General features: G+C 37.2%; 1 protein-coding gene across 1 annotated transcript in view; it reads left to right on the forward strand.

Moving 5' to 3' along the window:
- The window catches only part of Smchd1 (structural maintenance of chromosomes flexible hinge domain containing 1), a 103,911-nt gene that overhangs the window by 21,680 nt on the left and 67,677 nt on the right, over positions 1-14,554 (forward strand). Inside the window, exons 9-18 of the mRNA XM_033757417.1 lie at positions 2,055-2,221; positions 3,850-3,940; positions 4,866-5,076; positions 6,824-6,944; positions 7,020-7,203; positions 9,807-10,001; positions 11,266-11,379; positions 11,856-11,962; positions 12,669-12,751; positions 12,988-13,101. Coding sequence (XP_033613308.1) covers positions 2,055-2,221; positions 3,850-3,940; positions 4,866-5,076; positions 6,824-6,944; positions 7,020-7,203; positions 9,807-10,001; positions 11,266-11,379; positions 11,856-11,962; positions 12,669-12,751; positions 12,988-13,101 — 1,387 coding nt within the window. The remainder of the gene's footprint in view (positions 1-2,054; positions 2,222-3,849; positions 3,941-4,865; positions 5,077-6,823; positions 6,945-7,019; positions 7,204-9,806; positions 10,002-11,265; positions 11,380-11,855; positions 11,963-12,668; positions 12,752-12,987; positions 13,102-14,554) is intronic.

Below are 14,554 nucleotides of genomic sequence, written 5' to 3' on the forward strand. Positions count from 1 at the left end.
CAAAAAAAAAAAAAAAAAAAAAGCTGATTTTAAACAAATCATGGAAATTTCTTGATAGGAAAATATAAAGAAAATAAAAATACTCCTAGGTGCCAGAGAAAAGTGCTGATAACATTTTGGTGGATTTCCATCTGATCTTCCCCCCCGCCCCTCAGTTTTTACTCCACTTTTCTTAAATTAACTTTTTTTTGAGACAAGGTCTCACTATGTAGTTGAGACTGACCTGGAACTCACTATGTAGCCCAGGCTGGTCTCGAACTCACAGTGATCCTCCCGCCTCAGCCTCCTGAGTGCTGGGATTATAGGTGTGCACCACCACGCCCGGCTTTAAATTAACATTTTGAGTATTTTCCAATTTTATAAAATACTTTAGTATGCATTGCATTTTTACTAGCTATAGAGTATTCCTTTTGAAGACTGTTAATTTGTGAGCATTTAGCATATTTAAAAGATTATGAATATCTTTGTATAACATTTTTCCTGAATTACACATTTAAAAAAATATAAATGGCTTTTTTGGTTTTGTTTTGTTTTGTTTTGGGGCTGGGTCTCATTTCAAATGTGCTATGTAGTCTGAGCTTGCCTTGAACTCAAGATCCTCCTTTCTTAGCCTTCCAGGTGCTGGGATTACAGGCTTGTACTACCATGTCTGGCAGAATTACAGATTTTTTTTTCAGAATTACTGATTTTTAAAATAGATTGTTAGCATTTTAATAACTGACAATGAATTTGAACTTTTTAAACATTCATAGTGTGCATTAAAAATTGCTTGCCCGAAAGGCTAAACTAAAAAAACTAAAAAACAAAATCACATAGATTTCCAACAGCTGTGTATTGAGTTGCCTCTGTTCATTTCTTTGTTCATAGAAAAAAATGAGAAGGCACACAGGTAGCAAAACGTTGCCAATTTAATACCTTTCCTTTCGGTACTAGTTGGCTGAACTTTTTTGGCATGTTTTTTAGCCACTTTTATTTTCTCTAAACTTACATTCTTTCTGTCCAAGAATTTTCTCAATTTTGCTTATCCACTTTTCTGTTTCAAACTTATTGCACTTGTTTAACAAATTATATATTCTAAAAAATTTACATAATTGTTCCATCTTTTTTATCCTCTTGAGCCATCCATCAGAAAGCCCTATAAATACATTGGTCAATGTACTACCTCCTCTGTTCAAACAGGTAGAAGATAGGAATTGGGAATTTGAGTCAGACTGTGCATTGTATGCAGCCTGGGTGGAGCTGGGGTATCTGGATCGTGTTTTCTCTGCATTTTTTTCTATGTTTTGTGCTAAACTTGTCCTAGTAGGCATTTCATAGATACCAGTAGATACAGGATCTCTTTCTTTTCCAGAATACTTCTTTCCAACTTTTGTTTGTTGACTTTGCCATTGCTCTTATTTTAATAAAACAACCAGTTTCCTTGAGATACTAGTTTAATGTTTATACTTAACATGTTTCTGTGTATGTAGAAGCATGCACAGTATGTGTGGTCATGCACACTGGTACCTGTAACATTTAACCCTCAGACCTTCTCCCTTCGCTTGCACAAGCTCTCAGGAGTCTCCAAAAGTGGCCTGGTGCCCATGATGTTGTTGCTTCTTAAACGCAATGTATTTGGGCTAAACCCATGGATCCAGCTGCCCCCTAATTGTCTTTATCATGGAGGGCTGGGCCGTGGTCCTGACTCAGTCCCGTGGTAGGTTTCCCAAGCAAAAAATTTCATCTTGGGGTTAGTGCCTTTGTTTTTTTTAAGGCATTTTAAAACTCAGTATTTGTCTTACCTTTTTCTTTATGAGCCTATAAAATTGGCTTAGCATTGTGAGATAGGTGTTTTTATGTGTGCTAATTTAGTTGTCTATGTGAAAAGTTTCCCATCCTTACAGCCTCGTCACATACTCACCTAGTTTGTTGTACTGGGACAGTTTCCTCCACATTATTCTGAAGATTGTGTCTGCAACCTAATCAACGAGTCGCATTAGAATTTAATGTAATGATAAATTTTATAATTGTAATTTACATGATATAATCTGTTGTATTTATATTCGCTCTTGTAGCCATCTGATTCTGTTCATATCACAAATGATGATGAACGATTTCTACATAATCTGATCTTAGAGGAGAAGGAAAAAGATAGCTTTACTGCGGTGGTTATAACAGGGGTACAGCCAGAACATATACAGTACCTAAAAAATTACTTCCATCTTTGGACTCGACAGTTAGCGTAAGTAATTATATTTGGTTCATGAAGTGTTGCTATGTATCTTTTTAAAGACAAAGTGTTACAGATAATGCTGAAGCCACTTAGGTATCATTTTTGTCTAGTTTTCTTCCCTTTTGCACAGTGTCCACTGTTCTGATGCTGGAGTTAAAAGGGTTTTCTATCCATTTATTCTATAAATATTGTAGATCACCTGATCTTTGACACCTATTATAAAATGAAAAACGAACTTCCTAATTGATCAGACTCACGTTACTGCCATGCCCGTGTTGTGTGCTGCTTTTCTGTAGTATCTGTTAGAATCTTCCGTACGCTTTTGTGCCTGCCTTCCCCATTGTGTCTTTTAATTCCTCACTGCATCTTCCTTGTCTAGAAAAATCGCTGCTGTATAGTAAATGCTGAACAGATGTTTATCACATGAATACGCCATGTCCATTAAAATAATATATCATTCAGTAATACTGAAGTCATTGTGTGTTTATTCCAGTAAAATGGGGCTATATGTGTATATATCCCACTAGGCTGAATCAGAAGATGTGTATGGCTGTAAGTTTTTCTCTATGTCTATAGGATACATATCATTTACGGGGCTGTTTCCATAATGTTCATCATCTGAATTACTGAGTTTTGTGAAGTTGGTACATCTGTACAATGTTCATGTTTCTTTTTTTTTAAATCCCCCTTTTTTGTACTGGAGATTGAACTCAGCGCCTTCACACTGGAGTGTATCTCCAGACTTTTTTATTTTGACACAGGGTCTCACTAAGTTGCTGTGATTCCCAGACTAGGCTCAGAGCTTGCCATTCTTCTGCCTCAGTCTCGCAGAGTGCTTTGTGCCACCATCCCTGGCATCACTGGTACATTATAGAGTTGCTAGGATAATAAGTTTAATTATTCTTTAATATATATGAAATTTTACCCTTTTGGGGGGTGGAACCACTAGGCTAATTAAAGACATATTTTAATTAATCTTAAACCAAAATTCATTTAACTTAAAAAATAAAGTAGCAGTGATTGCTGAAATGGTGGTTTTAAGTGGGACATTGTTGAATTTAGTTTTGTGTTTTGGAACATTGAGATAAGATTGTTTCAGTGCCATAAAGAATATGAAAGTTCTAGAATATTCTCACGCTGAGATTATTTCAAGATACACAATTTGGTCTAGTCCCACTTGAGTACTTTTAGAGTATCTTTGACAAGTAGAGATACAGACTCTTGCCTTCTGATTTGTATTTGTTTGACAAACCCTACTTCATGGCAGTACAGAGTATGTGGGTTTTGAAATTGGAAAGGCTTGGATGGTACCTTCTCCTAACTAGTTCTGTGACCTTATAATTTAACCTGCACTTCATGCCCCCCCAGTTTTTGTATCTACAAAGTGAGATGTAGTAACATCTGCGTTTCAGATTGTTTTTAACGTTGGGTTACTGTATTCAAAACTTCAGAGGGTGGGGTTGGCTCAGAATGTACTTTCAGAGCGTGGCTTTGATCTCCAGCATCAAAGCAAGTCTGATGAAGGGCTTGGCACCTAGTAAGTGCTGTCAAATAGAACTCTGAAAATTTGTTTGGTAGAAGATTTTACAAACTATAATTTCATGTGAATTGAAAGTATAAAGTTATTCTTTTTCTAGGCATATTTATCATTACTATATTCATGGACCAAAAGGAAATGAAATACATACGTCAAAAGAAGTTGGACCTTTCAACAACATTGATATCGAAGTAAGATTAAAAATCCAATTTAAGCTATAACAAATATAAATGATTAGGTAACTGTACCAGTCCCAAATGACTGAATAAAAAAATGAGACCAAAATGAGACAACTTCTCTCTCCTGTGTGTGTAACCAAAGTACTTCAGTTATTTGGTATCCAAATAAAGACATCATTCCTAGATAGTTTATTTTTTTTTTTAACTTTTTCCATGGTATTTGGTTTCTCTTGTTCCTGTCCTATAGAGATACAGATTGATGTTGGTCATTGTATCTCTAAAAGAGGAGGAAAAAAAAATTGTGTGTGTGTGTGTGTGTGTGTGTGTGTGTGTGTGTGTGTATGCATGTCAGTCAATCAGTTTTCCTTTAAGTCTTGTGAGATTTTTGAAGCACAGAACATTTCAGTTTTGGGGGTCTCAATCTTGTCCACGCATTAGAATTTCACTTAGAATGTTGAAACCTTGAATTAAAAGTTCACAACACTTATCTGTCCTCTTCGTCTGATTTGTTTCCCCCCACTTTTCTTTTTTTGATAGGGTATCGCTATGTACTCCAGGCTGGCCTTGAACTCACTATGTAGCTCAGGCTGGCCTCAAACTTGAGGACTCGAGGTGACCCTCCTGCCTCAGCCTCTCAAGTACTGGGATTATAGGCATGTGCTACCACACCTGGCTAATTTGCTATTTCTTTGCTTACTTTTTTAGTATTGTGTTCCTTACAGAGATGCTACATATACCTGTTCAACCCATATATAAATGTATATATTTCATTAAGCTAGGTAATTTTTTTTTTTTGTACCAGGGATCGAACTCAGCTCCTTGCATTTGTGAGTAGGTAATTATTAATAAAGATACTTTTCACCTATTCTGCTGTTGGATCATGCTGAGAAAAGTAAAGTCACCACCGAATTTTATTATTGTTTTATTTTTATTTTAGATTTCTATGTTTGAAAAAGGGAAGGCACCTAAGATTGTCAACCTAAGGGAAATACAAGATGACATGCAGACATTGTATATCAACACAGCATCTGATAGCTTTGAGTTCAAAGCTCATGTTGAAGGAGATGGAGTAGTGGAAGGCATTATCCGATACCATCCTTTCTTATATGATAAAGAAACTTACCCTGATGATCCGTGCTTTCCCTCAAGTATGTTAACTTGTCCTCTTAGCTACAAATGTGATGTTGTGGTTTAGAATACTGGTTGTATTCAAAGTAATGATTTCCAATTGGACTCTTAAGTTAAGATAATTAAATATAAACTTCTTTTCTTATGCAAGTCTTGTTTGGTATTTGTGATTTTTGTGTTCCATATTTTTAAGGAACACTGCCTATAAGAAACTACTTGTTTTTGGTATTCATCTTTGTGTGTTAATCCTTTATATATTTCCCCAAATTCTGTTCCCTTTGTAAATATTCATTAAAAAGTTTACACTACATGTAGTCATGTCTGTCCATTTTTCTTCATATTTTGATTTCGTCTTGGTATAGAATTACTTTCTAGACTTTACATTTTTTTAAAGATCCTGTGGGTTTTGTGATCTTTTAAATTTTTTGTCATTTTATGTGGACTGCATCACCATTTTCCTCTTTTGTATGGACAGTAAGGTAGGGATTTAATGTAATATTTTCCATGCAGTGGTCATTCACTTAAAGGAAAATAGCTTGTGGGATTATTAGTATCACACTGAATTGATAAATTAGCAGTGTTAGGTATTCTCATCTCCAGTTCTTCAGTGTGTGCTTAGTTTTCTGGGTCCTGCAGCCAGAGTTCCTGATCTGAATCCCATCTTTGTCACCTTCTATTGCGTCATTTTGGATGAACTCCTCTTTGCCTTAACCTGCTCGCTGGGGAAAGGAGCTGTGAGGGCTCTCGGAGAAACAGGCAGGGCCATAGGGTGCTGCTCAGCACATACGACTCGGTGCTGGTGCCTCTGGTGGTGTCCCTGACCTGACTTGATTTGCTGTTTCTGATTTCTGTGTGCTTTTACATAAAAAGATACTAGTCATCAAGTAATGCCTTAAAAATAAGAGCCGATGAACTGAGTGATGATCAGAGGAGTTCTCGAAGAGCCAAGTGACATGGTTTGATTGAAAGAAACTGACACATAGGGACTTGTAATGAGGGCTTTAATTAATTCTAAGAAGAAAGCTTTCCTTTAGGTGGATGGCTTACTGCCGGGACAACTAAGGAGCTAATATATTAGACTCCTAATGTTTGGTCTTAATTAATCTGGGCATAAATGAACATATTGCTAAGAAACACAATAATTTACAGATAATTCTGCTAATTATGGTTTTGATGCGTGGTATCATTTTTGTACACAAATCTCATACCTATCTATATCTAATCTTCAACAGTGTAATTGTTTATGTAAAATTAAATTCAGTATTATTGACTAATTGGTCCAAACTAGGCAAACTTGCTGCTACTAAATACTTGTAGTCTTTCACATGATTTTTCATGTGTACTTGTTCTACAGAATTTCTAAACCATGTTTTAGAAACGGGACTCAGCGCCTGCATTTGTAGGGAGAGGCCTTTTGCTCTAGGACATAATCTTTGTCAGATGTGTGACTCTAACTCTGTAAGTAGCCTGAAAGGTCTCAGCTTATCAGCCAGCCTGGCACTCTCAGCACAGGCTGATTAGTATATAATTAGGTATTGACTTTAAACAACAAACACTGCGAGGGTGTGAAACCACTTCAGAAATCTTCCACTTTGAGGGCTAACAGTGAAGCTAACTTTAGGCTTTAAAAGGATCACACGTGTTTTTGTGTTCCGATTTTACTGAAGCACTTGTAATACATCACCGCTGTTCTACAAACTGACTTCTTGGTAATAATTGCTGCCTTATGAGAATAAACATTTTGTTCAATCTACCCCTTTGACATAGGACTAAAAGATGATGATGATGATGATGATTGTTTCATACTTGAGAAAGCAGCAAGAGGGAAAAGACCTATTTTTGAATGTTTTTGGAATGGACGATTAATACCATATACATCAGTTGAAGAGTAAGTTTTGATTTTTGCTAAAAATACATTGTTTTGTAACCCAATCTTGTTGCTAACTGGCATCTTGTGTTCCAGCTTTGACTGGTGCACTCCTCCTAAGAAGAGAGGGCTTGCGCCAATTGAATGCTACAACAGAATATCCGGCGCTTTGTTCACTAATGACAAATTTCAAGTCAGCACAAATAAACTGACCTTCATGGACCTTGAGCTAAAACTGAAAGACAAGAACACCCTTTTTACAAGGATTTTAAATGGACAGGTATGGCTTTCAGTATCGAGTTTTGAGTATTTGCAGATGTTTTAAGTAAAACCAAAGATGCTAGAAGTGTAGGTTTTTACTGGTATTTTGTATACTCTGAATTATTTAATCAAGGGATTATGATGGAATTATTTAAAGAAATGTAAATGTAAAATGTTTAGAGAGTTAAGAAATGTTTAAAGAGATGAATGTGTTTAACCTTTAAACATTATGCAGTGTTATCAGACGTGACATGACACCCCACTGATATGTACAACTTTTATGTCTTTGTGTATCAATTAAAAATAAAAAATTTGCTGGGTAAGCTGGGTACATGCCTATAAGTCCAGCACTTGGGAGGCTGGGGCGGGAGGATCTCCATGAGTTTGAGGCCAGCCAGGACTACATAATGAGTTTAAGGGCAGCCCGAGCTACATAGGGAGACTCTATCTCCAAAAAAATTAAAAATTAAGGACAGGAGGATCACTATGAGTTTGAGGCCAGCCTGAACACATAGACCCTGTCTCAAAAAGCCAAAAATATCAAATTTTTTAAATGTTTTAATGTTTTTAAATGAGTTTTCAACTATTCATAGTACTTAAAAATTTCAAGCTGATTAGACTGGCTAAAATTTATCTGTATGGTTTTTTGGTTGGTTGTTTTTTTTTGTTTTCTCTCTCCCTGGTACTGGGGATCAAACTCAGGACCTTGTGCTTGTCAGGTAGGCGCAGTGCTGCTGAGCTACTTCCCCGGCCCTTTGTATTAGATCTTAATATCAAGATTTTTGACATAGTGAGTGGAAGCCTCAGAAACATCTTTGCTTAATGAGAACATATGTCAACAATTGCATATACTTCATGAGCTCTGCACAATAGCGTAAATAGCCTTGTGGTATAAATGGGGTAGACTATTGAAACGTTTTGATCTAAAAGATGGAGATTGGCCAGTATTGAAAGAGGCTTTCAGTGTTGAAACAGTATTATACAAAGATGCTTCCATTGTAAAGAAAATTTGTAACAAGTTGATCGAGCCTAGAGTACTTTTCTTCCCACATACTTCCGATACTTTTAGTTGATATTAATCTTTCAGGTGCTTAATGTTTAGTTGCCAAGAGATAGGAGATTTTTATCATTAATTTAAGATTACTAAGCAATAAGTATAACATGTAGCACAGTAATTCTTATAATATTTTGAAATTACTGTTACAAAGATTTGAATTATAGCATATTAAGATAAAGAGTTATCTAGGGGGATGGTGGGTATTACTCAGAGCATGTGTGAGGCCCCAGGTTTGAAGATGAGCACACGGAACATGTAAAATGTTTAAGACTAATAGGATGAATGGCCACATAACCCTCTCCTGCTTAACTGTCACTCTTCTGCACCCATTATGTTCTGCACTCACTTTTCATTCATGCACCTGTTAGTTCGTTTGGTTGATGGTAAATCCTGGGAGCTTCGAAACATGGGTTAAGAATTTGCTAGGCAGACTCCCCCATTTCTAGTTAATGATTTTAGTATCCACGTCTGCTTCTCAGACTGACAGCAATGACTTGCTGATTTGGAAAAGTTAGTAGTTGAGGAAGTAGATGGGGGACAGATTTCCTTGAAAATATGTTCCATCTTCAACCTCTGAGTTTTTTACAGTGTACATGCATGTCATATTCAGGTAACTTTAAAATCAAATGTTGTTTGTGACTGATAGCCTTTCAACTGCAAGCTGTAAAGTATTTAGGTGAAATCATTTCCAGTTTTGTCTCATTTTTCCGCTGGAAATGGTTTAATAAGGTATCAGATATGCAGGAGGAAAGGAAGAAGCTTCGGAACCTATGGATTGTCCTCTGAAAGCGTGTGATGGGGAGGTATCTTCCTGCTTGGTTCTACAGACAGGCGTCAAGAGTGTAGCGGCCTAGGCTTGCATATTAATATCTATATTCCCTGTCTTCAGGATGAAGAGTGATTGGCATAAATAGATCACCTTTTTTAATTACTAGAAAATAATTTAATTTTGGAATAGAGAAAAATAAGGGTCCGTACCTCAGAGGTGTAGCACTTGCCTTCTGTGCACGAAGCTCTGGGTCAGGACCCAGTACTGGGGAAAAGCCTTGCAGAACAGTACTGCGGGGGGCCAGTACTCATCGCTTTTTCAGAGTAGCCTAAGGTTTAACGTAGGAAGAACGTTTTGTTACTGGCGTTAGCTATTGCGACCTTGGTTCCAAGGATGATATCAAAGTTGTTATTTTTGTATATTTTTTAGCACTGGGGAGTGAAACCAGGGCATTTGCACTGAGCTACATGTCTGTCGTTTTAAAAATCTTTTTATTTTGAGACAGGGTCTTGTTAAGTTGTTCAGTTGCCTAGGCTAAGCTCAAGCTTATGATCCTCCTGCCTCAGCCCCCCAGAGCGCTGGGCTTACATACTAGCACACCCAGGAATAGCAAAGATTTCTTAATAATGCTTTTGTTTGAAATCTAAGTATGTATGGGAGCAGATACAGAAAAATATTATTTAACTAGGTTTTCTGAGATACAGTATATGGAAGGAAAAATAAAATGAATAGCAGGTGTCTGTGTCTTGTTGTTTACATGTCGCTGTATTTCATAGAATGTTTAAAATTTTTACAGGAAATACGAATGAAAATTGACAGAGAATTTGCTTTATGGCTGAAGGACTGTCATGAAAAATATGACAAACAAATAAAATTTACACTTTTTAAAGGAGTAATTACACGTCCGGATCTTCCGTCTAAAAAGCAAGGCCCCTGGGCAACATACTCGGCAATAGAATGGGATGGAAAAATATACAAAGCAGGACAGTTGGTAGGTTTAACTTGTTTTCAGATTCAGTGTCTGGTAAAATTTGAAACTAAGTTAGATGTATTAGAATTTAATAACAATATATAATACATGTGTTAGCTCCTAAGGAGCAATAAAGAATGAAAAGCACAGTTATTTTGGTTACATGATTTATTATAGCATTTTTTACAAACCCATTTATTGCCAAAGACACATGGAGATTCCCATGTTTTCTTTTTTAACGTGTTGTGAAAATGACTTCTTAGCCTTTATCGTTGAGTTCTGCCAAAATGCTGTGCCCTTTTCCTATATTGTGGAGAATGCTGAAAGTTAGGAAATTGCTTTGTTCTTAGCAAATTTTAGCCTAAAGTGGATGTCATGTAAACATCATAATGAAACGTAAGGAAATAGGTTGGTTGGTGCTTTTAAGAGAGGGGTGCGTTTTCTGACTGGATAGTGTTTGGGCTTGGATAAGGAACGGCAGTTGTGTCAGCCCTGAGAGAAGTGGTCTTGGTCAACCCAGATAATTACAGACAAAGGACGCCCATCCATTTTCCCCAAAATGTGAGGAACAGCATCAAATACTTAACACCAGGAATCGGATGAGGTCACTTAGAAGTCGTGAATATAGCTACAGAGGCCAAGGACTGAGCCTGGGGCTTTCCTGACATGTAGGATTAGAATGACAGGGCCTCACAGAGGACACAGAGGGTGGGCAGCAAGATGGAAGCGATCCTGAAGCCAAGGGGAGAGTTGCAGGAGGAGAGAGCAGCCACATCTGTGAAATGCTGTGGTGGCTGAGGAAGCCCCTTGAGGGCAGGCATAGGTGTCCAGGGAAATAGCAGGCGGTGAGAGTTGGGTTGTCCTGTAGCCTAGTGGTGTGTGTAAGGAGAAGGTAGAGTGGGTAATAAACTCTTGGAGTCTGTTTTGGGGAGTTCGGAATTGGATTAATGGAAATATTACCCTTAGATTTTTTTTTTAAGGCAAAAAAAAATCTTATACAAGTTTTAAGATAGTTTATTTAAGAAACGTGTTAACTTGTCAAGTTCATAAGCACATGATTCACTGTGACATGCTTGTGTGAAGAATCTGCTGTATCTTTATAGAGATTTAAGAGTAAGTAGAGAACTTCACAGATGCACTTCTACTAGAATAGTAGAGTGCTTCATGAGTCTCATGATAGCAAGGGTTTTTGCCTTCTATAAAAGTTCTATGAAGTCATTATTAAGTCTGTTTCTGTTAGTAAATATCACTACTGACTTCTTGTATTAAACAATCTAAACATTAGGTCAAGACAATCAAAACACTTCCCCTCTTCTATGGAAGTATAGTAAGATTTTTTCTGTATGGTGATCACGATGGAGAAGTATATGCTACAGGAGGAGAAGTTCAAATTGCAATGGTAAGACAGCAAGTAATAAAAATACTTATCAGAAGAGTCTCTGTCTTTATTTTTTTTGGCAGTACTGGAGATTATAGAACCCACTATCTCTAGCTCCAGTGTTTTACAAACATATATTATTGCTAGTTTCCACAGTAACTTTATAAAGTACACATTTCCTCCAGGGCCTGTAAACTAATAAGTATAGGTACTGTCTCAAGGGTAAGTGCAAAACCACAATGAGGTTTTTTTCCTTTACCACCTCTTGTTATTTATTTGGTGTATTGCTAGAATTAGTGGAAGTTACATAAAAATGAGAATAAATACTCTGGTGTATAGTGTATGCCATTGAATATTCTGGTATGTAATGTATATGAGCTTATACAGCATGCTTAATTCAGATAAAATAGAAGCCATTGAAAGAGACGAGTGGGTTCTATGTTTTTGCAGCTAAATTTAAAGTTTTCTTTGAAATGTTATAAATTCACTTTATTCAGGAACCTCAGGCATTGTATGATGAAATAAAAACTGTGCCAATTGCAAAACTGGATAGGACAGTTGCTGAGAAAGCTGTTAAAAAATATGTAGAAGATGAAATGGCAAGGTAAGTTTACATTTCAGGAAGCATGACAATAGAATTTTAAGAGGAATTATAATGCTTTTAATAACTCTTGATTATATCATTTACAGTTCTAAAGGTCATTTGTAGTTTAAAAATATTGCATACGGATGAATTTTTTTACTTGTTGGGATTTCTTTTTTGTTTTTTTGAGACAGGATCTCACTCTAGTTCAGGCCGTCCTTGCACTAAGCCCAGGCTGGCCCCAAACTCAGCAGTCCTACTGCCTCAGCCTCCTGAGTGCTGAGATTACAGGCATGTGCCATCACACCTGGCTTGACGTTAAATATCGAGACACATAGTTATAAAGTCAGTGTTCCAGATTTGTAGAGAAAGAAAGAAATTAGATATTTACCTAAAGTATCATATTTGTAGATACTGTGATTAAGCCATTAAAAAAACCTTGGTTTGATTGACAACTACATGAAAATTGTAGAAACTTCTGAGAGGTGAAGATTAATTAAAAAAAAAAGAACAGCAAAACTGTAGTTGGATCTTCTGCTTTTATAGCTAAAGATGCAATCATTTTGTTTCTTACTGGGCTTTTTTATCCTTAGAATTTATCCCAAAGGTAACATGTTTTGTAAACAAATAGAAAAACCACAAAAGAATTTGACAGCTTCTGGATCTTAATAAGTAAGGTCATCATTAACAAAGTTCATGAAATACTAATATGCTGCTTTCGTAATAGGCTCCCTGACAGATTGTCAGTAACTTGGCCTGAGGGAGATGAATTATTGCCTAATGAGACTAGGCCTGCTGGAACTCCCATTGGTATGTTGGTGTTTTCTCTTAATACTAAAACGTGCTTCTGTTTTGCCTTTTTTGTTGGTACCGAGGATCGAACCAGGATCCTTGTACTTTACAAGGCAGGCAGTGGAACCACTGAGCTAAATCCCTGGCCCTTGCATCATATTTCTAATATATAAGACACCATGAAAAGTTAAAATGCAGTGTGGTGATGTAGCAAATTCTTTAGGTGTAATTAAGACTCAATTTTCAACTCACAGGTGCATTAAGAATTGAAATACTCAACAAAAAAGGGGAAGCAATGCAAAAGCTTCCAGGAACAAGTCATGGAGGGTCAAAAAAACTCCTAGTTGAGCTTAAAGTTATACTACACTGTAAGTATGCAGACTAATTCACATCTTTAATATTGTTAAAATATAATACCAATCTGAGTATTTTCGTGCAATTATTGATGGACACTGAATCTGATTAAAGTTAGGAATTTCAGGTGTGATACAAATAATTATTTTTTAGGTACAAGATCCCAATGATGAATGTAACTGTACTGTTTTTACCTAAAATGTACTGATAAACTCAACAAGAAAAAAAAAAAAAAATTCTTTTTTGTTGTTGATAGTTCTCTATTTTTTTTCCTAAGTGTTTTGTTTTTAACATACTGTTTCCTCAATTTTCTCAGAACTGTGGTATAGATATGCAGAGAAATTTAGATAATCTGCCAAGGTCCCTTTCAGATCAAAACTACTGTGGCTCTGAACCTGGGGCGAAAGTACTTGGTTCTGGTAATGAGCCTGGGCCTCTCTGATGCAAGGGAAAGAGCTGCTTCTAGTGTTCGTCTCTCCCAACCGTAACCAATTTCTCAGTTAACTTGGGATCTGTTGTCTTAACCACTTAAGATATTTTCACTGTATGCTTTGACTAATCTGTTCTGTCACATAATATTTGTGTGACTGGGCCGTGGAATTTTCAGATCATTTCCTAGAATGGCTCACAGAACTTCGGGAGAATAAATGTTACTTATGTTTTCTAGTTTATCAGCCAAATAGATGCACAGGCCAGGGTGTGAAGGATGGATGTGGCGCTTCCGTGCCCTCTCCAGGCGTACCGCCCTCTTAGCACCTTGATGGCTTTCCTGGTGCAGACACTCTAGAGCCCCTTCCTTTTGGGTTTTCATGGAGGCATGATAGATGAGTTTGTTGACTACTGAGGAGTGACTCAAAACCCAGCTCTTCCCACTCCTGCGCAGAGCTGGGAGAGCCCATGTGAGAGTGCTACCCACTAATCACATGGTCCGTTCCCTTGGCAACCAGCCCTCCATTCTGGATACTTCCCAGAAGTCACCTCATTAACATAAATTCACAGTGCTTGAATGACAAAATGAACTCCTCACACCATCACTCAGAATCAGACTGGCTGCAGGGCCTCTGCCAAGAACTGGAGGGCAGCAGCTCCTCCGGCCTCTACCTGCAGGCTCCCTCAGCGCCTCCAAACAGCTGAGGGGAAAAATATTTGAGGAGAAGAAATTGTGTCTGCACTAAACCTATAGACTTGTTTCCCTTTACTGCCTACATAGTACAGTATAGCAAGTATTTACATGTGATTTACTTTGTACTAGGTTGCATACGTAATGTAGGAGATTAAAGTTCCTAGGAGGTTGTGCTTAAGTTAAATGCAAAACTAGTACCTTGCAATTTTGGTCTGTGCAAGCATGGGGGTGGGGCCCTAGAACTGCCTCGGTGTGTATCAGGGGTTGATTGTAGATTTCTTATTACACCAGGTGTCATTTAAATTGTGCCACTGTTTGTTCTGTTTCCTGAAAAATGGAAGTTA

The sequence above is a fragment of the Fukomys damarensis genome, unplaced genomic scaffold, assembly GCF_012274545.1.
Source record: "Fukomys damarensis isolate Sample0158 unplaced genomic scaffold, DMR_v1.0_HiC HiC_scaffold_30, whole genome shotgun sequence".
NCBI classification, from domain to species: domain Eukaryota; kingdom Metazoa; phylum Chordata; class Mammalia; order Rodentia; family Bathyergidae; genus Fukomys; species Fukomys damarensis.